We start from the raw sequence: 25,603 nt of genomic DNA on the forward strand, positions 1-25,603 counted from the left end.
GCCAGAAGTCTTGGTACATAGACATATGACATAGGGAGGAAAATTGAGGAGGCAGGTCCTGAAGGGAGAATTTAGGGAATTAGGTAGAAAGTTGAAAAGCAGGATCTCCAGGATAGTAATCTGCTTGTGCCACCCGCCAGTGAGGGTGAGACGAGAATGATTTGGCAGATGAACGCATGGCTGAGGAACTGGCGCAGGGGTCAGGGTTTCAGTTTTCTGGATCTTCTGGGGAAGGTACGATCTGTACAAAAGGGACAGGTTACAGCTGAACCCAAGAGGCACTGATATTCTTGTGGTCAGGTTTGGAGAGGGTTTAAACTAATCTGGCAAGGGGATGGGAACCAGAGTGATAGGGCTGAGGATGGGGCAGTTGGTATACAAGCAGAGACTGTCGGGAAGGACAGGCAGATGACAGGGCAAAGTTGCAGTCAGTGGAATGAGCTGCAGTGTAACTGGGGGTCAAAATCAAAGGGGGTGATGAATACAAGACCACAGATGTTATATTGAATGCACGCAGTATACGAAATAAGGTAGATGATCTTGTAGCACAGTTAGAGGTTGGCAGGTATGACATTGTGGGTATCACTGAGCTGTGGCTGAAAGAAGATTATAGTTGTGAGCTTAACATCCAAGGATACACATTGCATCAAAAAGACAGGCAGGTAGGTAGCAAGGGGGAATGGCTCTGTTGGTAAAAAATGAAATCAAATCCTTAGAAAGAGGTGACATAGGATTGGAAGGTGTAGAACCATTGTGGGTATAGTTAAAGAACTGCAAGGATAAAAAGACCCTGATGAGAGTTATATATAGCCTCTGAAAAGTAGCCAGGAGGTGGGCTAGAAATTACAATGAGAGATAGAAAATGCATGTCAGAAAGGCAATGTTGCGATTGTCATGGGCAATTTCAATATGCAGGTAGATTGGGAAAATCAGGTTGGTGCTGATTTTGGATTCCGAGAGACAGAATTTGTGGAATGGCTATAAAATGGCCTTTTAGAGCAGCTTGTGGTTTAGTCCATTCGGGGATCAGCTATTCTGGATTGGGTGTTGTGTGATGAACCAGATTTGATTAGGGAGCTTAAGGTAAAGGAACGCTTAGGAGACAGTGATCATAATATGATAGAATTCATCCTGTACTTTGAGAAGGAGAAGATAAAGTCAGATGTATCAGTATTACAGTGAAGTACATGGAATTACAGAGGCATGAAAGAGGAGCTGGCCAAAGTTGATTGGAAGGGGACATTAGCAGTGATGACAGCAGAGTAGTAATGGATGGAGTTTCTGGGAGCAATTTGGAAGGTGCACGATAGATACATCATAAATCCAACATTAAAGCAAAAGAGAGGGCATATAAAAACAACAAAGACAGTGGGAAGTCAGAGGATCAGGAACTTTTAAAAACCAACAGAAGGTAACAAAAATAGCCATAATGAGCAAAAAGATTAAATATGAAAGTAAAGAGGATAACTAACAGATTTTTCAGATATATAAAGAGGAGAAGAGTAGATATCATACTTCTGGACAATGACATGGAAAGGTAGTCATGAGGGAGAAGGAAATGTCAGACAAACTGAATGAGTATTTTGCATCAGTCTTCACTGTCTAAGTCATCCAAGCCAGATGTACTATACCCTAATGTCCTGAAAGGGGTAGCTGAAGAGATTGTGCAGGCATTAGTAATGACCTTTCAAGAGTCACTAGATTCTGGCATGGTTCCTAAGGACTGGAAACTTGCAAATGCCACTCCGCTCTTTAAAAAGGGAGGAATGCAGAAGACAGGAAATTAGAGATCAGTTAGACTAACCTCAGTGGTTGGGGAGATGTTGGAGTCGATTGTTAAGGATGATGTTTCAGAGTACTTGGAGACACATGATAAAATGGGCCAAAGTCACCATGAGAAATCTTACCTTCCAAATATGCTGAATTTTTTTTGAGAAAATAGCAAGTGGGATAGACAAAGGAGAATTGGTAGCTGTGGTGTACTTGGATTTTCAAAAGACCTTTGACATGGTGCTACACATGAGATTGCTTAGCAAGATAAGAATCCATGGTATTACGGGAAAGATACTAACATGGATAGAGCATTGGCTGATTGACAGGAGGCAAAGAGTGAAAATAAAAGGAGCCTTTTCAGATTGGCAGCTGGTGACGAGTTGTGTTCCACAGGGGTTGGTGTTGGGACCAATTTGTTTTATATGTCAATGATTTGGATGAACCACAGAATTGATGGCTTTGTGACCAAGGTTGTGCATGATACAAAGACAGGTGGAGGAGCAGGTAGCATTGAGGCTGCAGAAGGACTTGTACAGATCAGAATCAGGTTTATTATCACTGGCATGGGACGTGAAATTTGTTAACTTAGCAGCAGCAGTTCAATGCACTACATAATCTAGGGGAGGAAAAAAAATAATAAATAAACAAGTAAATCAATTATGTATATATATTTTTTTCAAAATCTGCCCCAGAGTTTACTTGGTGTTCTCAAGTGGAATTCTTTTTTTCCCAAACCAAGACACAACTGTAACAATAACTTCAACTGTGCAGAGGAAAAAGTCTAACCAAATTTACATCTCAGGAAAGATAACTAAGAACACATGAAATCAAATAGCTTATTTGCAAGATAACAAATACTAAACACTTTTGTAAACAACTTTGTACTTTGTCTTGACATGCTTCAGTGTTGTCATAGTGTTTTTCTACATGTCTTACAGTTAATGACAGTACTTTGGGCAAGCACTTATTATCCTGCCATCGGTGTCTTTTTATGTGCCATGTAAACATCCTTCAAAACAGACTGCTGGTTGCCCGTTTGTGCAGTACCTTTAAGCATTAACGTCCAAAGCAGGTTCACAGAGGCATCTGTTTCCTCAAGGGGAACTGTTTCCCTTTACCCATATTCTCCCTGACCTACAGCAACTCAGTTAAGCAGTACCGTGAATTTTTTACTCCTCTTTTCCTCAATTACGTATATTGAATAGATTTTAAAAATGTGCAAAAACAGAAATAGCATATATTTAAAAAAAGTGAGGTAGTGTCCAAAGATTCAATGTTCATTTAGAAATCGGATGGCAGAGGGGATGAACCTGTTCCTGAATCTCTGAGTGTGTGCCTTCAGGCTTCTGTACCTCCTACCTGATGGTAACAGACGTAACGTGAGGAGCATTCTGACAGGCTGCATCACTCTCTGGTATGGTGGTGGTGGTGGGGGGGGGGAGGGGTGTTACTGCACAGGACCAAAAGAAGCTGCAGAAGGTTGAAAATTTAGTCAGCTCCATCTTGGGTACTAGCCTACAAAATACCCAGGACATCTTCAAGGAGCAGTGTCTCAGAAAGGCAGCGTCCATTATTAAGACCATAAGGTATAGGAGCAGAATTAGGCCATCTGGCCCGTGGAGTCTGCTCCGCCTTTCAATCATGGCTGATCCTTTTTTTTAAGGACCTCCAGCACCCAGGGCATGCCCTTTTCTCACTGTTACCATCAGGTAGGAGGTACAGAAGCCTGAAGGCACACACTCAGCAATTCAGGAACAGCTTCTTCCCCTCTGCCATCCGATTCCTAAATGGACATTGAATCTTTGGACACTACCTCCCCTTTTTAATATATATTATTTCTGTTTTTTTTGCATGATTTTAAATCTATTCATATATGTATACTGTAATTGATTTACTTATTATTATTATCATTTTATTTTTCTTCTCCTATATTATGTATCGCATTGAACTGCTGCTGCTAAGTACACGACACATGCCGGTGATTAATAAACCTGATTCTGAGGATGTAACAATGAGGCCTTATATAAGGCACTATCGAGGCCTCACTTGTAGTATTGTGAGCAGTTTTGGGCTCCTTATCTAAGAAAAGATGTCCTGACATTGGAAAGGGTTCAAAAGAGGTTCATAAAAATGAATCTGGGATTGAAAGTCTTGTCATATGAGGAGCGTTTGGTGGTTCTGGGCATGTACGTGCTGGAATTCAGAAGAATCCCATTGAATGTTGAAAGGCTAAGATAGAGTGGATGTGGAGAAGATGTTTCCTATAGTGGGGAAGTCTAGGACCAGACAGCACAACCAGGGAATAGAGGGATGTCCATTTAGAATGCAGATGAGGAGGAATTTCTTTAGCCAGATGGTGTTGATTATGTGGAGTTTGTTGCCACAAGTGGCTGTGGAGGCACTGTGGAGGTTATTGAGTGTACCTAAGGCAGAAGTCGATGGATTCTTGATAAGTCAGGATGTGAAAGGTTACGAGGAGAATGGTTTTGAGACGGAAATGGATCGACCATGATCAAACAGTGGAGCAGACTCTGTGGGTCAAAAGGCCTAATTCTGGTCCAATGTCTTGTGGAAAAACCTGCTTGCATATATCCTGTCTATCCCTTCCATAATTTCGTATATCTTTATTAAATCTCCCCTCATTCTTCAATTCTCCAGGGAATAAATTTCTAATCTATTCAACCTTTCTCTGTAACCCAGGTCCTCAAGTCCTGGCAACATCCTTGTAAATTTTGTCTGTACTCTTTCAATGTCATTTATATTTTTGAAGAACTTGAAGAACATTGTTGAACACAGTTACCTTTCCCAAAGACCCGGTGGCATCATTCTGTCCTCAGGGTGGGGAGGAAAGACAAGTTTATTGATGGTGGTGGGTGCTAATGGTAAGGGTCTGGTGAATGCGGGGACTGCTTGTGGACAACTTCAGGAGAGGCAGCAACAATGAGCAAATCCTGAGAAGTACAAGGTTCAGTGCGGGTGTGCGGGTATACAGGCCTTCGGTGGCAAGTGCTGCCAAACAGGGAGGCAGTGGTCCCTGGGATGGCAGTCTGTGAGGTATGGGATCACACCGGTCACATCAACCAGTGGGGCTATGTGACATCTCCAGACCACATGACACAGGAACAGAATGAGGCCATTCACTCCAATGAGCCTACTCCATGGCTGATCTATTATCCCTCTCAACTCCGTTCTCCAGCTTCTCCACATAACCTTTGACACTCTGACTAATCAAGAACCTATCAACCTTTGTTTTAAATATACTCAATAACTTGGCCGGCACAGCCATCTGTGGCAACGAATTCCATAGATTCACCACCCTCTGGCTGAAGACGTTTCTCCTCTTCTCTGTTCTAAATAGACATTCCTCTGTTCTGATGCTGTGGCCTGTGGTCCCGAGACCCTCCCACTATAGGAAACATCCTCTCCATGTCCACTCTATTTAGATTATGACACGTAGTCCCCTTTTATTGTCATTTAGTAATGCATGCATTAAGAAATGATACAATATTTCCTCCGGTGTGATATCACAAAAACAGGACAAACCAAGACTGAAAAAACTGACAAAACCACATAATTATACATATACACATGCATTTAGGCCTTCCAATATTCAATAGGTTACAATGAGATCTCCCCCCACCCCCCGCATTATTCTAATCTCCAGCAAGTACAGGCCCGGAGTCATCAAAACACTCCTCATATGTTAACCCTTTCATTTCCAGAATCAGTGCTGTGAATCTCGTCTGGACCGTCTCTAATGGCAGCATCCTCAACAATCCAGTTCCCTTGTCTCTGTGTTTCTGCACCCAGTGGGGTAGGTATCACTCACAAGTGCGGGGGGAGCTGCCCCTGCAGGCCACACAGCTGATCTGTCTCAGACAATCAGAGTCTGCTTATCGGTGCAGTTGGAGGCTGAGGGGAGTGGTGTGATCGGGGGCAGGTGGGGCAAGTGGAGATCTCCCCTTGTTGAGTCTCTACAAGCAACACAGAACAAAGGCTCATCGTCAGGCAGCATCCATGGAGTTGAAGGGACCCGTCTGAAGTAGAGTCTTGGCATTAAACATTGACTATTTATTCCCCTCCATAGATGCTGCCTGGCCTGCTGAGGTCCTCCATCTTTTCGCATGTTTTGCCCCAGAATTTTAACATCTGCAGAATCCCTTGTTTGTGAGTTGAAACAAGGCTGGTGGAATGGTGGGGCAGTCTCTAGAGGCTGAATGATCCAGTACTAAGTGGGGTTCAGTGGGAAGTGGCTGTTGGAGCCTGTGATTGGGACTCCAGGGCCCTCTGTTATAAAGCACTTGGAGCAAGTCTCAGGGAGTCCAGAGTCCTTGGCTCATCGTGAGGGAAAGGGGCCGGCGGATAAAAGCAGTCACTGGGCAAACTCAACATCTAGAGGCCCACCTGACTACACCACAAATGTCAGAAATTCATTATCTTGTATCCCTGTATCAGTCAAGAGCTACAACCGAGGAATGAGACAGCAATGTATCTGTGAATTTATTAGTGTGCGAGCTTCACAGCCTGGACATTTTCAACCGGCTCTGGGCCTGGCCTGGCTCATCAGCTGGGCTGCTCGAAGGTTCAGGAGAGCTGCTGGCAACAGCCTCACCGTCCAGGAATTGCCTCTGTATCACGGCATGGACATCCTGTACAGCAAACAGACATGGTCAGTGAGGGTAGAGAGTGATAGTCATAGTCATACATTATTGATCCCGGGGGAAATCGGTTTTCATTACAGTTGCACCATAAATAATTAAATAGTAATAAAACCATAAATAGTTAAATAGTAATATGTAAATTATGCCAGTAAATTATGAAATAAGTCCAGGACCAGCCTATCGGCTCAGGGTGTCTGACCCTCCAAGGGAAGAGTTGTAAAGTTTGATGGCCACAGGCAGGAATAACTTCCTGTGACGCTCTCTGCTGCATCTCAGTGAGATGAGCCTCTGGCTGAATGTACTCCTGTGCCCAACCAGTACATTATGTAGCTGATGGGCGACATTGACCAAGATGGCATGCAACTTAGACAGCATTCTCTTTTCAGACACCACCGTCAGAGAGTCCAGTTTCATCCCCACAACATCACTGGCCTTACGAATAAGTTTGTTGATTCTGTTGGTGTCTGCTACCCTCAGCCTGCTGCCCCAGCACACAACAGCAAACATGATAGCACTGGCCACCACAGAGTCGTAGAACATCCTCAGCATCATCTGGCAGATGTTAAAGGACCTCAGTCTCCTCAGGAAATAGAGACGGCTCTGACCCTTCTTGTAGACAGCCTCAGTGTTCTTAGACCAGTCTAGTTTATTGTCAATTCGTATCCCCAGGTATTTGTAATCCTCCAGCATGTCCACACTGACCCCCTGGATGGGGTTCAAGGGGGGAGGCAGGACTAGAGCAAGTGATTGGTAGGGGAGTGATGCAGAGGTTAGGAGTAAGAGAGTGACAAGGATTTTTCGGAGTGCCAGGAATGGAGGGAGTGATCTGGAGGGAATGCAGTGGGTGTCAGGATGTATTTTATTTAGAAATACAAGTGTGGAACAGCCCCTTCCAGCCTCAGCAACAGCAACTCTCCAATTTACCCCTAGCCTAATCACAGGACTGATTAACCCACTAGACTCTGGACTGTGGGAGGAAACTGGAGCACCCGGGGGAAACCCCTGAGCACATGGGAAGGAATGTACAAACATGCTTACAGAGGACACCGGAATTGAACTCTGAACACTACCATGGCCGTAGTTGTGGACGGGTGTGTGAGTGTGAGAGCTTGCAGAGACAGAGCGGAGGGGAGTCGTTAGGTTATGAGGACACGGATAAGGCAATGGGGATGCTGAAAAGAGAGGTGGAGGGGCAGAGGGGGGAGCACACAGAGATGATGGAATACAAGAGTAAGAAATTCTTCGTCCCAATGCTAAGGTCATTCTCCCAGTCGCGAGTGTAACAACCAACAGGAGTGTAAAAGACAACAGATGAACTGTGGAGTGGGCAGACAGGTGGCAGAGAGCATTTGGCCAAGACGTGTGAGAGAGGTAAGCAAGGATGTAGTTTGGATGTAGGCAGATGGGGCAAAGGATCTCTTTCTGCACTGTGGTGCAGAGGATCCTGTTGTACACGTGTACCATGACGCTCTGTGATTCTATGTGACGCAGAGGATCCTGTTGTACACGTGTACCAGGGCAAGCATCAAAAAGGGCCACTTTTCAACATAATTGTATAAGGGCTAAGAGAGTTGTAAAAGAGTGCCTGAAGGCTTTGTGTGTCAATGCAAGGAGCATTTGTAACAAGGTGGATGAATTGAAAGTGCAGATTGTTATTAATGATTATGATATAGTTGGGATCACAGAGACATGGCTCCAGGGTGACCAAGGATGGGAGCTCAACGTTCAGGGATATTCAATATTCAGGAGGGATAGACATGAAAGAAAAGGAGGTGGGGTGGCGTTGCTGGTTAAAGATGAGATTAACGCAATAGAAAGGAAGAACATTTGCCAAGAGGATGTGGAATCGACATGGGTAGAGCTGCATAACACTAAGGGGCAGATAACGCTGGTGGGAGTTGTGTACAGGCCACCTAACAGTAGTAGTGAGGTCGGAGATGGTATTAAAGAGGAAATTAGAAATGTGTGCAATAAAGGAACAGCAGTTATAATGGGTGACTTCAATCTACATGTAGATTGGGTGAACCAAATTGGTAAAGGTGCTGAGGAAGAGGATTTCTTGGAATGTATGCGGGATGGTTTTTTGAACCAACATGTCGAGGAACCAACTGGAGAGCAGGCTATTCTAGACTGGGTTTTGAGCAATGAGGGAGGGTTAATTAGCAATCTTGTCATGAGAGGCCCCTTGGGTAAGAGTGGACCATAATATGGTGGAATTCTTCATTAAGATGGAGAGTGACATAGTTAATTCAGAAACAAAGGTTCTGAACTTAAAGAGGGGTAACTTTGAAGGTATGAGATGTGAATTAGCTAAGATAGACTGGCAAATGACACTTAAAGGATTGACGGTGGATATGCAATGGCAAGCATTTAAGGATTGCATGGATGAACTACAACAATTGTTCATCCCAGTTTGGCAAAAGAATAAATCAAGGAAGGTAGTGCACCCGTGGCTGACAAGGGAAATTAGGGATAGTATCAATTCCAAAGAAGAAGCGTACAAATTAGCCAGAAAAAGTGGCTCATCTGAGGACTGGGAGAAATTCAGAGTTCAGCAGAGGAGGACAAAGGGCTTAATTAGGAAAGGGAAAAAAGATTATGAGGGAAAAAAGATTATGAGAGAAAACTGGCAGGGAACATAAAAACTGACTGTAAAAGCTTTTATAGATATGTAAAAAGGAAAAGACTGGTAAAGACAAATGTAGGTCCCCTACAGACAGAAACAGGTGAATTGATTATGGGGAGCAAGGACACGGCAGACCAATTGAATAATTACTTTGGTTCTGTCTTCACTAAGGAGGACATAAATAATCTTCCAGAAATAGTAGAGGACAGAGGGTCCAGTGAGATGGAGGAACAGAGCGAAATACATGTTAGTAGGGAAGTGGTGTTGGGTAAATTGAAGGGATTAAAGGCAGATAAATCCCCAGGGCCAGATGGTCTGCGTCCCAGAGTGCTTAAGGAAGTAGCCCAAGAAATAGTGGATGCATTAGTGATAATTTTTCAAAACTCGTTAGATTCTGGACTAGTTCCTGAGGATTGGAGGGTGGCTAATGTAACCCCACTTTTTAAAAAATGAGGGAGAGAGAAACCGGGGAATTATAGACCGGTTAGTCTAACGTCGGTGGTGGGGAAACTGCTGGAGTCAGTTATCAAGGATGTGATAACAGCACATTTGGAAAGCGGTGAAATCATCGGACAAAGTCATCATGGATTTGTGAAAGGAAAATCATGTCTGACGAATCTCTCAGAATTTTTTGAGGATGTAACTAGTAGAGTGGATAGGGGAGAACCAGTGGATGTGGTATATTTGGATTTTCAAAAGGCTTTTGACAAGGTCCCACACAGGAGATTAGTGTGCAAACTTAAAGCACACGGTATTGGGGGTAAGGTATTGATGTGGATAGAGAATTGGTTAGCAGACAGGAAGCAAAGAGTGGGAATAAATGGGACCTTTTCAGAATGGCAGGCAGTGACTAGTGGGGTACCGCAAAGCTCAGCGCTGGGACCCCAGTTGTTTACAATATATATTAATGACTTGGATGAGGGAATTAAATGCAGCATCTCCAAGTGTGCGGATGACATGAAGCTGGGCGGCAGTGTTAGCTGTGAGGAGGATGCTAAGAGGATGCAGGGTGACTTGGATAGGTTGGGTGAGTGGGCAAATTCATGGCAGATGCAATTTAATGTGGATAAATGTGAAGTTATCCACTTTGGTGGCAAAAATAGGAAAACAGATTACTATCTGAATGGTGGCTGATTAGGAAAAGGGGTGGTGCAACGAGACCTGGGTGTCATTATACACCAGTCATTGAAAGTGGGCATGCAGGTACAGCAGGCGGTGAAAAAGGCGAATGGTATGCTGGCATTTATAGCGAGAGGATTCGAGTACAGGAGCAGGGACGTACTACTGCAGTTGTACAAGGCCTTGGTGAGACCACACCTGGTGTATTGTGTGCAGTTTTGGTCCCCTAATCTGAGGAAAGACATCCTTGCCATAGAGGGAGTACAAAGAAGGTTCACCAGATTGATTCCTGGGAGGGCAGGACTTTCATATGAAGAAAGACTGGATGAACTGGGCTTGTACTCATTGGAATTTAGAAGATTGAGGGGGGATCTGATTGAAACGTATAAAATCCTAAAGGGAATGGACAGGCTACATGCAGGAAGATTGTTCCCGATGTTGGGGAAGTCCAGAAGGAGGGGTCACAGTTTGAGGATAAGGGGGAAGCCTTTTAGGACCGAGATTAGGAAAAACTTCTTCACACAGAGAGTGGTGAATCTGTGGAATTCTCTGCCACAGGAAACAGTTGAGGCCAGTTCATCGGCTATATTTAAGAGGGAGTTAGATATGGCTATTGTGGCTACGGGGGTCAGGGGGTATGGAGGGAAGGCTGGTGCAGGGTTCTGAGTTGGATGATCAGCCATGATCATAATAAATGGCGGTGCAGGCTCGAAGGGCCGAATGGCCTACTCCTGCACCTGTTTTCTATGTTTCTATGTTACCGTGACGCTCTGTGATTCTATGTGACGCAGAGGATCCTGTTGTACACGTGTACCGTGAGGCTCTGTGATTCTATGACGTTGACCCACTGAGCAGGAATACAGGACATGTGGCTAATTTTGGAAGGGAGTGTGGTGCAGAGGATCCTGTTGTACACGTGTACTGTGTGCAGGTTTGTTGAGTGTACAACACAACGGTTACATGGAAGCTGCAGAAAGCCCTCAGCCATAACTGGTCACCACACTTCAAGGACGCAAGGAACAGGGTGCAGGGGCAGTTCCAGGGATGAGGAGCTCCAGCTCTGGTATGGACTGGAGAAGCGGTGAGTTAGTGGACAGGCAGAGAATTTTCCCAGGGTGGAAATGGCTAACGGGGGGAGAATTTTCAATTCAATGGAGGAAAATCACAGGAGGGTGGGATGTCAGAGGTAATTTTTTTAATGTTACATAGAGAGTGGAGTGTGTGTGAAATATGGAGCCGGGGTGGCAAATACATTTGGGGCATTTAAGAGACTCTCAGATAGGCACACGGCAAACTTCAATAGATGCGCAGTGGAGAGTAGATTGACTGGCTGCATCGTAGCCTGGTATGGAAAGAAAAATTCTACAGAGGCTGTGGTTTACCATCAATCATGAATAAAGCCCTCCCAACCATTGAGCATATGTACATGAACTCCTGTCTAGGGAAGAAGCATCCATCATCGGGGGCCCCAATACACAGGACATGTTCTCTCCTTGCTACTGCCATCTAGAAGGAGGTACAGGAGCCTGAGGGCTCTCACCACCAGGTTCAGGAACAGTTATTACCCCTCAGTCATCAGAATCTTAAACAACAGGGGATAACCTCACTCCACTTCACATCATACCATCATTGAAATGTTCCCACAAACCACAGATTCACTTTCAAGGACTCTTCATATCACGTTCTCGATATTTATCACTTATTTGAACTTTGAATTACTTATATTATTATTTCTTCATTTTGCATTTGCACAGTTTGTAATCTTCTGCATTGTAGTTGGGCGGTCTTTGATTCTGTTATAGTTATTATTCTATACATTTGTGTAGTATATCCACAAGAAATTGAATCTCAGGGTTGTACATGATGACATATATGTACTTTGATAATAAATTTACTTTGAACTTTGGATGATAGAAAAACAGAGGGCTATGTGGGAGGAAAGGGTGATATTGATCTTGGAGCAGGTTAAAAGGCCAGCACAAAACACGGGCTGAAAGGCCTGAACTATACTTTACTGTTTTCTGTTCCTCAGAAGCACCGGTTTGAGAAAGGATTTGTTGGGAGGTAGACGAGATCCTGATTGGCCTAACTAGAGGAGGTAGTGGAGATAGGGGAAGACCAGGGAAGAGATGGTGGAGAACACAGCAGAGTTGTGAGAGAAACTGTTTCACTGTGACGTGGGGCATGTTGCTTTCAGGGGAGTGGCAAGTGTAAGTATGAGGGTTCAGGGAAAGAGTGAGCAATGCGGCTCATAGGATTGCTCTTCGAGAAGCCAGCATTGATTCAATGGGCCAGACAGGCTTTGTTGTAGATCTACAAGCAATGGTGGAACATACTAGTCCTCTTTTCACAAGGGGTGAATAGTACAGATATAGAGAAGGTCCCACTGGTGGGGAACAGTACAACCAGGGGCTATCAGTGTCAGAGACTTCGCCAACAACAAACCCAACAGAGTATCCAAAAGAAACATCTCCCCAGAGAGCAGTGACAATGGGAAACTCTCCTCTCCCACTAGTGACAACAAGGGAAACTCTCCGCTCCCACTGGTGACGACGGGAAACTCTCCGCTCCCACCGGTGAGGACGGGAAACTCTCCGCTCCCACCGGTGATGGGAAACTCTCCGTTCCCGCCGGTGACGATGGGGTGACCTTTCCACTCCCGCTACCAAGGACCTGCCGTGGAGGACAGGGGACAATGGAAGCGGTGAGGGGGGCTGGTGGAACAGGATTACAATAGGAAAAAGCAGACACAGTGATGGAGAGAAAAGAAATTGCTTAAGACTGTATTACTGTCAGTCTGTTCAAAGCGAGAATGTGAGAGGCTAGGGAGAGGAGGGGATGGAGTGTCTGTGTGTGTGAGAGAGGGGTACACAGCGGCGGATTGGCAAAACAACACTCACAGACTGGCTGAATCGTGTTGTTTTGGTGATGAGGTCCATAATGACAGGATGTTTCAGCAAAACATCGAATGGAACTGGTTCAAGCTCCTTTGATCCCAGCTCCTTGTAAACTTGGGTGAAAAGCTGCAAAAGCAGGAAAGATAGTGAGCACTTTGTACATCATGATGTCTGCCCAACCTCGCACGTAACCCACTTCCTCCGACACACACTGCAGCTGACGGTGCACAGCAAAAATAGGACTCAGCAGGATGGGCAGCCACTGTGGAGACACAGACAAAGTCAATGCTTTAGCTCAAATACTTTATCTGAGAAACGAGAAAGCACTGAGCTACGGTAGGCTGGTCTCCCTCTGCCTGGCGTGCTGTGTTCTCAGACACTGTACCACAGTTACTATGTGAGCCTTCCTTTGGACCCTGGCTCTGTAGCACAGCAACTTTCTGTTCACCATGCTCGGCCAAACTAATTAAACCAATCCCTTTTGCCTCCAGAATGTTCTACCCCCGCCCCCCCAAATTCCCTGCACGTTCATGTTGCTGTCTTTGAGCCGCCGTCGTACCGTTACCATCCCTGGCACCACTCATTGTGTTATAAAAAACTTGCTTCATGTAGCACAGAACATTACAGCACAGTACAGGCCCCTCAGCCCACAATGTTGTGTCTATCATCTAACCTACTCTAAAATCAATGTAACACTTCCCTACCACATCTTCCATCTGCTCTGAACTTACCCCTCTCACTTTAAATACGTGCCCTCTGCTATTCCACATTTCAGTCCTGGGGAAACAACACAAGCAGCCCAACCTTTGCCATAGTACAGACTCTTTAATCCAGGCAATGTTCTCGTAAACATCTTCAGCACTTCCCGCAATGCCTTCACATCTTCTGTATAATGGGATGAGCAGAAGTAACTGCAGTACCCCAGATGGGGCGTGACTGCAGTTTTACAAGCTGTAGCATAACTTCCTGACCATTGAGCTTAATGCCTCGAGTAATAAAGGCAGGCATGCCATATGCTTTCTTGACTGTCCTATCAACTTGCAGTGCCACTTTCATGGAGTTATGAACTTGGAGCCAAGATCTCTCTGCACATCAACACCGTGAAAGGTCTTGCCATTAACAGTGTACTGTCTCCTTGCATTTGACATACAGTACCAAGGAATAACACCTCACATTTGGCCAAGTTAAATTCCATCTGCCATTTCTCTGCCCATATCTGCAAATGATCGATATCCCACTGCAGTATCCACAACTCCACCAATCGTTGTCATCTGAAAACTTACTAACCATCCATACTTTCATCCAATTCATTTATATACATCACTAACAGCAGAGGTCCCAGTTCCAATCTCTGCAGAACTCCACTAAGTCCCTTTGACCAAGATCATCTTTTCTTCTATGGGCAAGGCAATTCTGAATTCTAACAGCCAATTAACCATGGATCCTATGCATCTTAATCTTCTAGATGAGCCTTTTATGAGCAGCCTTATCAAACATCTTATTCAAATCCACACAGACAACATTCACCGCTCTACCTTCATCAACACAAAATGCTGGAGGAACTGAGCCGGGCAGGCACCGTCTGTGGAGGGGAAGAGCTGACCTTCTAGGCCTACATCAGTTCAGCAGATAACAGCTCTTCAGATACACATGGCAGTGCTGTCGTACTGAGAAGGGCTTCTGCATTGCCAGCAGGGAGTCCCGGACCTGCAGCACCCTCTGCAGGTACAGCTCTCTCCAAACCACACACCACAGTCTCACAGCTCCACCAGACAATCCAACCGCCTGGTAAGCTGTCTTAAATCTTCTCTTCACCCAGTGTGCTCAGCTTCTGTGTGTCACCAGACGCAGAATAGTACAGCACAGGAACATGAGGTCTGTGCTAAGCACAAAGCCTGTCCTATCTGAATCCTATTTGCCTGCACGTAGTCCACCTCCCTCTATTCCTTGCATTTTCATATATCTTAAATACCTCTAATATGTCTGACCCACCACCACTCCTGGTTGCGTATTCCAGGCACCACACTCTGTGTAAGAAAACCCTGCCCCACACATCTCATTTGAACTTGCCCCCCCCCCCACCTTAAATATCTGTCCTCTGGTGTTAGACATTTCAACTTTGGGGAAAAGTCTCTGACTGAATATCCAATCTGTGCTTCTTCTACCATAATAAACCTCTACTAGTCCAGCTCTCAACCTCACTGTTCCAGTGATAGAAGGTACAGCCACGCTGTGCGAACGAACACCCTCCCTGGGTGATTGCTGATGTCAAACCTGGCATTGCCGGTGCCGGCCTGCCTCCAGGCTCCACTGCCGATGGGTTTCTCCAATCCCAGCCACTCCGTGCGTCATGATTTGGAATAGAGCTGACAGAGGCACCTTCTCCACCGGTCCTGGTGCTGGGGGCCCACCCGGGACGTGCTGAGGAACGTACTGTTCTGACTGCAACACAAAGGCAGACCGAGGGAGTCACCACTCCGTCACGCACACAGTGTGATTGAGGAAGGGTTGCAGGAGGAGGAGCGAGAGGCTCGGGAGAGCACTGAGTGCTGGGAAGTTGCTCAGATGAGTGTGCTTTAAAAAGGAGCGTGGAGGGCAACCAAAGGGTTAAACAGAGTGTTGATTAGAGGGAGTGAGTAATTGACAGGGAAAATAAAAGGAGGGGTAACTGAAGAGGAGCGGCCAGTGTGTGAGTGGCTCAGGGTAGGAGTGGAGCTTTGAGGCTTTGGTTCGAGAGGCTTCGGCGAGCAGATGCTGAGGACGAGCCTGCTCCCAGTGAGGTAAGGGCGGGTAAGTTCCTTTAATTAATTTAATTAACTTAGGAGTTGGTAATGGAGTCAGCAGTTAGGGCAGTCGAGTGCTCCGTTTGCAGTATGTGGGAAGTCAGGGACAGCACAAATGTCCCTGATGACTACACCTGTAAAAGGTGCATCCAGCTGCAGCTCCTGACAAACCGAGTTAGGGAACTGGAGCTGGAGCTGGATGAACTTTGGATCATTCATCAGGCAGAGGCAGAAACAGACAGGAGTTTCAGGGAGATAGTCACCCCTAAAAGTCAGGAGGCAGGTAGCTGGGTGACTGTCAGGAGAGGGAAGGGGAATAGACAGAATGAGCAGAGCACCCCTGTGGCCGTTCCCATCAACAATAAGTATACTGTTTTGGATACTGTTGGTGGGGACGACCTACCAGGATAAGTTGTAGTGGTTGCGTCTTTGGCACCGAGACTGGACCCTCAGCTCAGAAAGGAAAGGGGGAAAAGAGGAGAGCAGTAGTGATAGGGGATTCGATAGTTAGGGGGACAGATAAAAGGTTCTGTGGGAGAGATCGAGAATCCCGGATGGTCTGTTGCCTCCCTGGTGCCAAGGTCCGCGATATCTCAGGTCAAATTCTCGGTATTCTCAGGAGGGAGGGTGAGCAGCCAGATGTCATGGTCCATGTAGGGACCAATGACATGGATAGGAAGGAGGAGGAGGTCCTGCAAAGAGAGTTTAGGGAGTTAGGTGCAAAGTTGAAGGACAGGACCTCCAGGGTTGCAATCTCAGCATTGCTACCCGTGCCACGTGCTAGTGAGGCTAGAAATTGGAAGATAATGCAGCTAAATACGTGGCTAAGGAGATGGTGCAGGAGGGAGGGCTTCATGTTTCTGGACAATTGGGCTTTGTTCCAGGGAAGGTGGGACCTGTTCCAAAAGGATGGTTTGCACCTGAACTGGAGGGGGACTAACATCCTTGCAGGTAGGTTTGCTAGTGCTGCTCCAGGGGGTTTAAACTAGATTTGCAGGGGGAGGGGAACCAGAGTGTTAGAGCAGATAGTGAGGTGGAGGAGGATAAAGGTCATGCGAGGACTGCATGTATAGACAGAAATCAAAGGTTTATACGTGATAGAAATGTTCTCAGGTGCACCTATTTCAATGCAAGGAGTATTGTAGGTAAGGCAGATGAGCTGAGGGCATGGATTGACACATGGGATTACAACATTATTGCTATTAGTGAGACTTGGTTGCAGGAGGGGCAGAACTGGCAGCTTAATGTTCAGGGGTTCCGTTGATTCAGACGTGACAGAGGGGGAGGGGTGGCATTACTAGTCAGGGAGAATATCACAGCTGTGCGTAGACAGGACAGCCTGGAGGGCTTGTCTACAGAGGCCATATGGGTGGAGCTGAGGAACGGAAAAGGTGTGACTGCACTAATAGGGTTGTATTATAGACCGCCCAATTGTCAGAGAGAATTAGAGGAGCAAATCTGTAGAGAGATAGCAGACCGATGTAAGAAACAGTAAGTTTTAATAAGTAGGGGATTTTAACTTTCCACATATTGACTGGGACTCCCAGACAGTGAAAGGGTTAGATGGCGTGGAGTTTGTCAAATGTGTTCAGGAAAGTTTTCTAAATCAATATATAGATGTACCAACGAGAGAGGATGCAATACTTGATTTCCTGTTAGGGAGCCAGACAGGTCAGGTGACAGAAGTATGTGTAGGCGAACATTTTGGGTCCAGTGACCATAATGTCATTAGTTTCAAGTTAATTGTGGATAAGGATAGGTCTGGTCCTCGAGCTGAGGTTCTAAATTGGAGAAAGGCCAATTTTGTGGAAATGAGAAAGGATCTAGGAAAAGTGGATTGGGATAAGTTGTTTTCTGGCAAGGATGTGTTCAGTATGTGGAAGGCATTTGTGGTAAACTATATATATATATATGTTGTAACTGGGTTAGCTGTCTGGACACGCCCCTCTGCTGACTGCCCCTGTGGCTCCTCCCACAGACCCCTGAATAAAGGCGATTGTGCCATTGCTCCTCCCTCAGTCCAGGGGCAGACACTCAGCATGCTGGAGGTCACATTTTACTGCTAGTAAAAGCCTTTCAGTATTTACTCTACTTCCAGTCTTTTGGAGTTATTGATGGTGCATCAACATTCAAAGGCAAAATTTTTAGAGTGCAGAGTTTGCATGTTCCTGCCAGGATTAAAGGCAAAGTTAACAGGTGTAGGGAACCTTGGTTTTCAAGGAATATTGGTGATCTGGTTAAGAAAAAAAGAGACGTGTATAGCAGGTATTAGGCAACAAGGAACAAATGAGGTTCTTGAAGAGTATAGAAAATGTAAGAAAATCAAGAAGGCAAAAAGAAGACATGAGGTTGCTTTGGCAGATAATGTGTAGGTAAACCCGAAGGGTTTCTACAAGTATATTAAGAGTAAAAGGATAGTAAGGGACAAAATTGGTCCCCTAGAAGATCAGAGTGGTTGTCTATGTGTGCAGTCTCACGAGATGGAGGAGATCTTAAACAATTTTTTTTGCATCAGTATTTACTCAGGAAACTGGCATAGTGTATATGGAAGGAAGGGAAACAAGCAGTAGTGTCATGGAACATATAGAGATTAAAGAGGAGGAGGTGCTTGCTGCCTTACAGCGAATAAAGGTAGATAAATCCCCCGGGCCTGACATGATATTTCCTCAGACCTTGAGACAGACTACTGCAGAAATTGCAGGGGCCCTGGCAGAAATATTTAAAATGTCCTTAGCCACGGGTATGGTGCCGGAGGATTGGAGGGTAGCTCATGTTGTTCCGTTGTTTAAAAAAGCTCCAAAAGTAAACCAGGTAATTACAGGCCGGTGAGCCTGACATCAGTAGTAGGTAAATTATTGGAAGGTGTTCTGAGAGATCGGATATACAAGTATTTGGACAGCCAAGGGCTGATTAAGGGTAGTCAGCATGGCTTTGTGCGTGGTAGATCGTGTTTAACGGATCTTGTAGAGTTTTTCGAGGAGGTTACCAAGAATGTAGATGAAGGAAAGACTGTGGATGTTGTCCACATGGACTTTAGTAAGGCCTTTGACAAGGTCCCACATGGGAGATTAGCTCAGAAGATTCAGACACTAGGTATCCATGGAGAGGTTGTAAACTGGATTCGAAATTGGCTGTGTGGGAGAGACAGAGAGTGGTAGTGGATGATTGCTTATCAGACTGGAGGCCTGTGACTAGCGGTGTGCCTCAGGGATCTGTGCTGGGATCATTGTTGTTTGTTGTCTATATCAATGATCTGGATGATAATGTGGTAAATTGGATCAGCAAGTTTGCTGATGACACTAAGACTGGAGGTGTTGTGGACAGCGAGGAAGGCTTTCAAAGCTTGCAGAGAGATCTGAGCCAACTGGAAAAATGGGCCAGAAATTGGCAGGTGGAATTTAATGCAGACAAGTGTGAGGTGTTGCATTTTGGAAGGACAAATCAAGGTAGGACATACACAGTAAATGGTAGGGCACTGAGGAGTGTGGAGGAGCAAAGAGATCTGGGAGTTCAGATACATAATTCCCTGAAAGTGGCATCACATGTAGACAGGGTTGTAAAGAAGACTTTTGGCATCCTGGCATTCATAAATCAAAGTATTGAGTATAGGAGTTGGGATGTTATGGGGAGGTTGTATCAGACATTGGTAAAGCCAAATTTGGAGTGCTGTGTACATTTCTGGTCACCTAACTATGGGAAGGATATCGTAAGATTGAAGGAGTGCAGAGAAGGTTTACTAGGATGTTGCCGGGTCTTCAGGAGTTGAGTTACAGGGAAAGATTGAACAGGTTAGGACTTTATTCCTTGGAGCGGAGAAGAATGAGGGGAGATTTGACAGAGGTTTACAAAATTATGAGGGGTATAGACAGAGTAAATGCGAGTAGGCTCTTACCACTTAGATTAGGAGAGATAAATACGAGAGGACATGGCTTTAGGGTGAAAGGGGAAAGGTTTAGGGGGAACTTCACTCAGAGAGTGGTGGGAGTGTGGAACGAGCTGCCATCTGACGGGGTAAATGCAGGCTCACTCTTAAGTTTTAAGAATAAACTGGATAGGTGCATGGATGGGAGAGGTCTGGAGGGTTATGGACTGGATGTAGGTCAATGGGACTAGCGGAATAATGTTTCGGCACAGACTAGAAGGGCCAAATGGCCTGTTTTCTGTGTTGTAGTGTTCTATGGTCCCCTCCCCTATCCTCTCCACCCCATACTCAACCCTTCTATCACCCCCTCCCCAACCTGCACTCCCTTCTCTCACCCCATCATCCCACAATCCCTCTCCGACCTGCAAGCCCTCTCTCACACCACCCTCCCCTTCATCCCCACAACCCCCTGCTCCAGAAACCCTCCCCATCCCTCATGCCCCACAATGCCTCCCCTATCCCCACCAGTCACTCTTGCTCTCCCATAACCTCTCGTGTCACTGCTTCTTCACATCCCACACACTGCCCTCCCCTCACTCTACAAACTCCCTTCCCACCTCCCACGGTACCCCACCCCCACACCCCTCACCTTCTGAGGGCTGGAGAGGGGAGCCCAGGGGAGTGCACTGCCCACGGTGATGCTGAGAGCCCGGTGCAGGCCCTGGGCTGGGTCCTGGTGCCGGCTAAAATACAGCAGGGTGTTGTTGTAGTCCAGTCGGGGCTCGGAGGGGCCGTCCTCCACAAACAGGCCAAAGAAAACCTGGGAAAGAGGGAGTTTTGAGAATGGGGAAAGCCAGGAGATGCAGAGATCACAGCATGAATGGTGTGTGGGAGAGTGCGGGAGCCCCTTGGCGTTAGGAGACAGGATCAGGGTGGGCACACAGAGGTCCTGGGCTGAGAGCATGTGACTGGTCAGTGTGGTGGGTTCTGGAGATGCAACATAGCACAGAAACAAGCCCTTCGGCTCACCATAATTCCCACTAAACTAGCCCGTTTTCTACTTTCAGAAAAATCCCTTTTGAGAATTACCTTTTAATTATTAATATACCTGCTTCAAACACTTCTTCTGGAGACTCACTCCATGTACTGGCCAGCCTCTGGTAAAAATTTGCTCCTCTGGTTCCTATTAGATCTCTCCTCTCACCCTGAAACTACACCGATAGATCTTGATTCCCCAACCCAGGGAAAAAGACCGTGCACATTCACCTCATCTCTGCCCCTTATGATTTTATACACCTCTGTCAGATCACTCCTCATTCTCGTACACTCCCAACATCTCTCTCTATAAATTAGTCTAGCGAGTCCTGGCAACATCTTTGTAAATCTCCTCTGAATCGTACAAGCTTCATGGCGTTTTTGTGATCAGAACTGAACACAAAAATGCCAAGTGTGGCCTCCTCAATGTCTTGTACAACTGACACATAACATCACGATTTCTGAATTCAATGCCCTGACAGATGAAGGCCAGCATGCCAAAAGCAACACACATCAAAGTTGCTGGTGAACGCAGGCCAGGCAGCATCAATAGGAAGAGGTACAGACGACGTTTTGGGCCGAGACCCTTTGCCAGGCAGCATCTATAGGAAGAGGTACAGACGACGTTTTGGGCCGAGACCCTTCGCCGAAAGCCTTCTTCAGCACCCTGTCTACTTATGAATCCACTGTCAGGGAACCATGAACATGTAGTTCAAAGTGTCTCTGTTCAACAACACTCCCCAGGGACCTGCTGTTCACTAAATGTCCTGCCTCAGTTGTCTTCCCAAAGTGTAACACCTCACACTCAGCTTAACTAAACTCCATTTGCCATTCCTTGGCCCACTTCCCCAGCTGATTGAGATCCATGTGACCCCATATACAGTATTTTAGTGCCATCTGCAAACTTACTAACCATGTCTTGTATATTCTTCTCCCACTCATTGATTGTGGCCCTCTGCTGGTCGGGGTTGGCTATGGATGTGGCATTCGAGCCGTCTACGTCATAAGCAAGCCAGGGCTCTTTGCTCTCTTCACCTCAGTCCCATATTTTGTTACTACGAGCCCAGCTTCTCACCTGACCACGTGATCTGCCTGGATCCAGTGTGTGGGGATTTTGTAGGTTTCTCTCAGATCATTTACCCTAGGGAACATCAGCCAGGGACCTCAGGTGTCAGGGGCCCAAGAGCGCTCAGGGATGTGGGTGCCTGAGACATCAGCTCTACAAAACTCTCTGTTCTGATGTGATAAGTTACAGCCAACTCTTTACCCAAGTTTTCTCTCAGTTTCCCTGGAATGGTGGGTGGGGGGGGGGGTTGGTGGTGGTAGAACTAGGTGTCATGTGGGGAAGGAGAGCTGATGATGGATAGAGAGGGAGCTCAGTACCTCCTTCAACTGTGCAAGTCTGTTGAAGGGAATTGGCTCCAATGGATCCTCAGGGTCTTGTTGATCAGCATGACCTGTGAACCACAGCTCCACCTGTGGACACCAAACAGAGAGAGTGAACGGAGAGAGGGGACAGAGGAGGACACACACACACACACACACACAGAGTGAGGGAGACAGAGACGGACAGAGAGATGGGCAGTGGGAGGTGTATGGGGAGAGAGAGGTGCACCACACAGGAGAGATACTCTGACTTATTGAAACTCAATAGTGGTTGAGGTAGTACTGTAATATTAGGGGAGGAGTGGGCTTGGAGGGAAATTGGGACCTGCTGGGTGGGCACCATAGACTGCATGGATCAGCTGGGCCAAAGGACCTGTACCTGTGCTGTACTGCTCAAAGATGCTAAAACCTGCTGCTGGTGCAAACGTGGAATAAAAAGAGAAAGTGCAGGAAGTACTCGGCAGGCCAGGCAGCGGCTGGGGAAGAGATTCTGAGGTCATTCTTCAGGAAGGCCAGCTCTAAATGAAATATTATATAGTCACAACAGGAGCAAAAGGCACTCACTCTGGGGAAGAGAGAGCTGGTGCTTTTGGGGAGAGAAAACGAGACAAGAAAATACACAGTAAATGTTCAGACAGCGAACAGGGACCTCACACCCACTGATCCCTGGGGCAGCTGACCAGGATTAGGGGTCTTCAGGGTGGCAGGTAATTACGGTCACACATAGGAGACTTGCCTCTATTAGCCAGCTGAGGGGAGTTAACAGGGATGTGCAGGAAAGACGTGATGGTGCTGGATGGTTGCAGAGGGGCTTACAAATCAAGGCTGGACAACGATCGTTCTGTTCTGGATCCAAGGTTGGACCTATGAGGGTTAGGAAGCCACACACACAAAATGCTGGAGGAACTCAGCAGGTCAGGCAGCATCTATGGAAAAGAGTACACAGTCAACATTTTAGACTGAGACCCTTCTTTCTTCAGGACTGGAAAGGAAGGGAAGGCAGTGAGCCTTAGGATGAAGTCCAGTTCTGGGGTCGAGGGGAAAGGGCCTCCAGGATGATGGTGCCCAGGTTTGTGTCTGAGAGATGTTAATGTCCCAGGGCTGGGTAACTGGTAATGAGTTAATTATTGTCACATGTTCAGTGATACAGTGAAAAACATTTGTCGCTCATACACATCATTCCACGCACAAGTACATCATGGTGGTGCAAAGGAAAAAGAAAGATTACAGAGAAAGTGCAGTGCAGGCAGTGAATAAGGTGCAAGGTCACAACAGGGTAAACTGTGAGATCAACAATCATTTTATCGTACTAGGCATTATAACAGTGTGGTGGAAGCTGTCCTTGAGCCTGGTGGTACATTTTTTCAAACTTTTGTGTCTGAAGGGGGGGGAGGAGAAAATGTCCGGGGTGGGAGGGATGGTTAATTCTGCTGGCTGCTTTACTGAGACAGTGTAGACAGAGCCCTTGGCAGGGAGGCTGATCTGTGTGTCAGACTGAGCTACATTCACAACTTCCCGCAGTTTCTCCAGTTTTGGGCCCAGCAGTGGCCTCATCGAGCTGTGATGCATCAGAATAGACTGCTTTCAGAATCCGCTTTAATATCACCGGCACACGTTGTGAAATTTGTTGTTATTTGGCAGAAGGGCATTGCAATACATAATGAAAAAAATAAATTACTATATACAAGTTAAATAGTGCTTAAGAGAGGGAAAAAAGCAGTGGGTTGTATTCATGGGTTCAATCTCCATTCAGAAATCGGACAGTAGAAGGAAAGAAGCTGTTTCTCAGTTGTTGATTGTGTGCCTTCAGGCTCCTGTACCTCCTTCCTGATGGCAGTAATAAGAAGAGGACATGTCCTGTGTCATGGGGGTCCTTACTGATGGATGCCCCCTTTTTGAGGCATTGCTCCTTTAAGATGTCTTGGATGCTGGGGAGGTTAGTGCCCCATGAAAGAGCTGAGTTCGTAACTTTATGCAGCTTATTTTGATTTTGTGCTGTGCCCTTATGGTGCTGCAGCCGGTTAGAATGCTCTCCACAGCAAATCTGTAGAAGTTTGTGAATCTCTTTGGTGACAAACCAAATCTCCTCAAACTCTGAATGAAATGTGACTACTGTCGTGCCTGTTTTGTAACTGAATCGATATGTTGGGCCCAGGATACATCTTCAGAGATGTTCACATCCACGAACTTGAAACTGCTCACCCTTTCTACTTCTGATCTCTCGATGAGTACTGGTGTGCGTGTCCTCATTTTACCCTTTCAGAAGTCCACAATCAATTCTTTGGTCTTACTAACCCCTGTTTCCATCCAGGGGGTCAGTGTGGACATGGTGGAGGATTACAAATACCTGGGGATACGAATTGACAATAAACTGGACTGGTCAAAGAACACTGAGGCTGTCTACAAGAAGGGTCAGAGCCGTCTCTATTTCCTGAGGAGACTGAGGTCCTTTAACATCTGCCGGACAATGCTGAGGATGTTCTATGAGTCTGTGGTGGCCAGTGCGATCACGTTTGCTGTTGTGTGCTGGGGCAGCAGGCTGAGCGTAGCAGACACCAACAGAATCAACAAACTCATTCGTAAGGCCAGTGATGTTGTGGGGATGGAACTGGACTCTCTGGCGGTGGTGTCTGAAAAGAGGATGCTGTCTAAGTTGCATGCCATCTTGGACAATGTCTCCCATCCACTACATAATGGACTGGGTGGGCACAGGAGTACATTCAGCCAGAGACTCATTCCACCGAGATGCAACACAGAGCGTCATAGGAAGTCATTCCTGCCTGTGGCCATCAAACTTTACAACTCCTCCCTTGGAGGGTCAGACACCCTGAGCCAATAGGCTGGTCCTGGATTTATTTCCTGGCATAATTTACATATTACTATTTAACTATTTATGGTTTTATTACTATTTAATTATTTATGGTGCAAACTGTAACGAAAACCAATTTCCCCCGGGATTAATAAAGCGCAAAGTTGTTATGACACCACTCTACCAGCTGATTTATCTTGTTCCTATACATCTTTTTATCACCATTCGAAATTCTGCCAGCAGTAGTTGTACCATCAGCAAAGTTATAGATGGCATTTGAGCTATGCCTAGCCACACAGTCAACAGTGTAGAGAGAGTACAACAGTGGGTTAAACATATCCTTGAGGTGCCCTAGTGTTGATTATCAGCAAGGTGGAGATGTTATTTCTGATTCGCAGACACGGTGGTCTTTTGGTGAGGAAGTCGAGGATCCAGTTGCGGATGGAGAAACAGAGGTCCAGCTTTTGGAGCTTTTTAATCAGAACTGTAGGAATGATTGTGTTCAACGCTGAGCTGTAGTCAATGTACAGCAGCCTGACGTAAGAACTAGGTGAGCCAAGGCCGTGTGAAGAGTCAGTGAGATTGTATCTGCTGTAGACCCATTGTGGTGATAGGCAAATTGCAGCCCTTGCTGAGACAGGAGATGATTCTA

The 25,603-nt window shown here is 46.2% G+C and overlaps 1 protein-coding gene across 1 annotated transcript in view; it reads right to left on the minus strand.

The window, feature by feature from the left end:
• Nucleotides 1-5,242: 5,242 nt before the first annotated feature.
• The window catches only part of spef2 (sperm flagellar 2), a 224,545-nt gene continuing 204,184 nt past the window's right edge, over nucleotides 5,243-25,603 (minus strand). The window contains exons 38-42 of the mRNA XM_063049753.1: nucleotides 22,140-22,232; nucleotides 20,371-20,541; nucleotides 15,351-15,518; nucleotides 13,080-13,202; nucleotides 5,243-6,422 (exon numbers count right to left, since the gene is read on the minus strand). Of these exons, the coding sequence (XP_062905823.1) occupies nucleotides 6,291-6,422; nucleotides 13,080-13,202; nucleotides 15,351-15,518; nucleotides 20,371-20,541; nucleotides 22,140-22,232 (687 nt within the window). The 3' untranslated portion in view covers nucleotides 5,243-6,290. The remainder of the gene's footprint in view (nucleotides 6,423-13,079; nucleotides 13,203-15,350; nucleotides 15,519-20,370; nucleotides 20,542-22,139; nucleotides 22,233-25,603) is intronic.

This window comes from Mobula hypostoma, chromosome 5, assembly GCF_963921235.1.
Source record: "Mobula hypostoma chromosome 5, sMobHyp1.1, whole genome shotgun sequence".
In the NCBI taxonomy this organism is placed as follows: Eukaryota; Metazoa; Chordata; class Chondrichthyes; order Myliobatiformes; family Myliobatidae; genus Mobula; species Mobula hypostoma.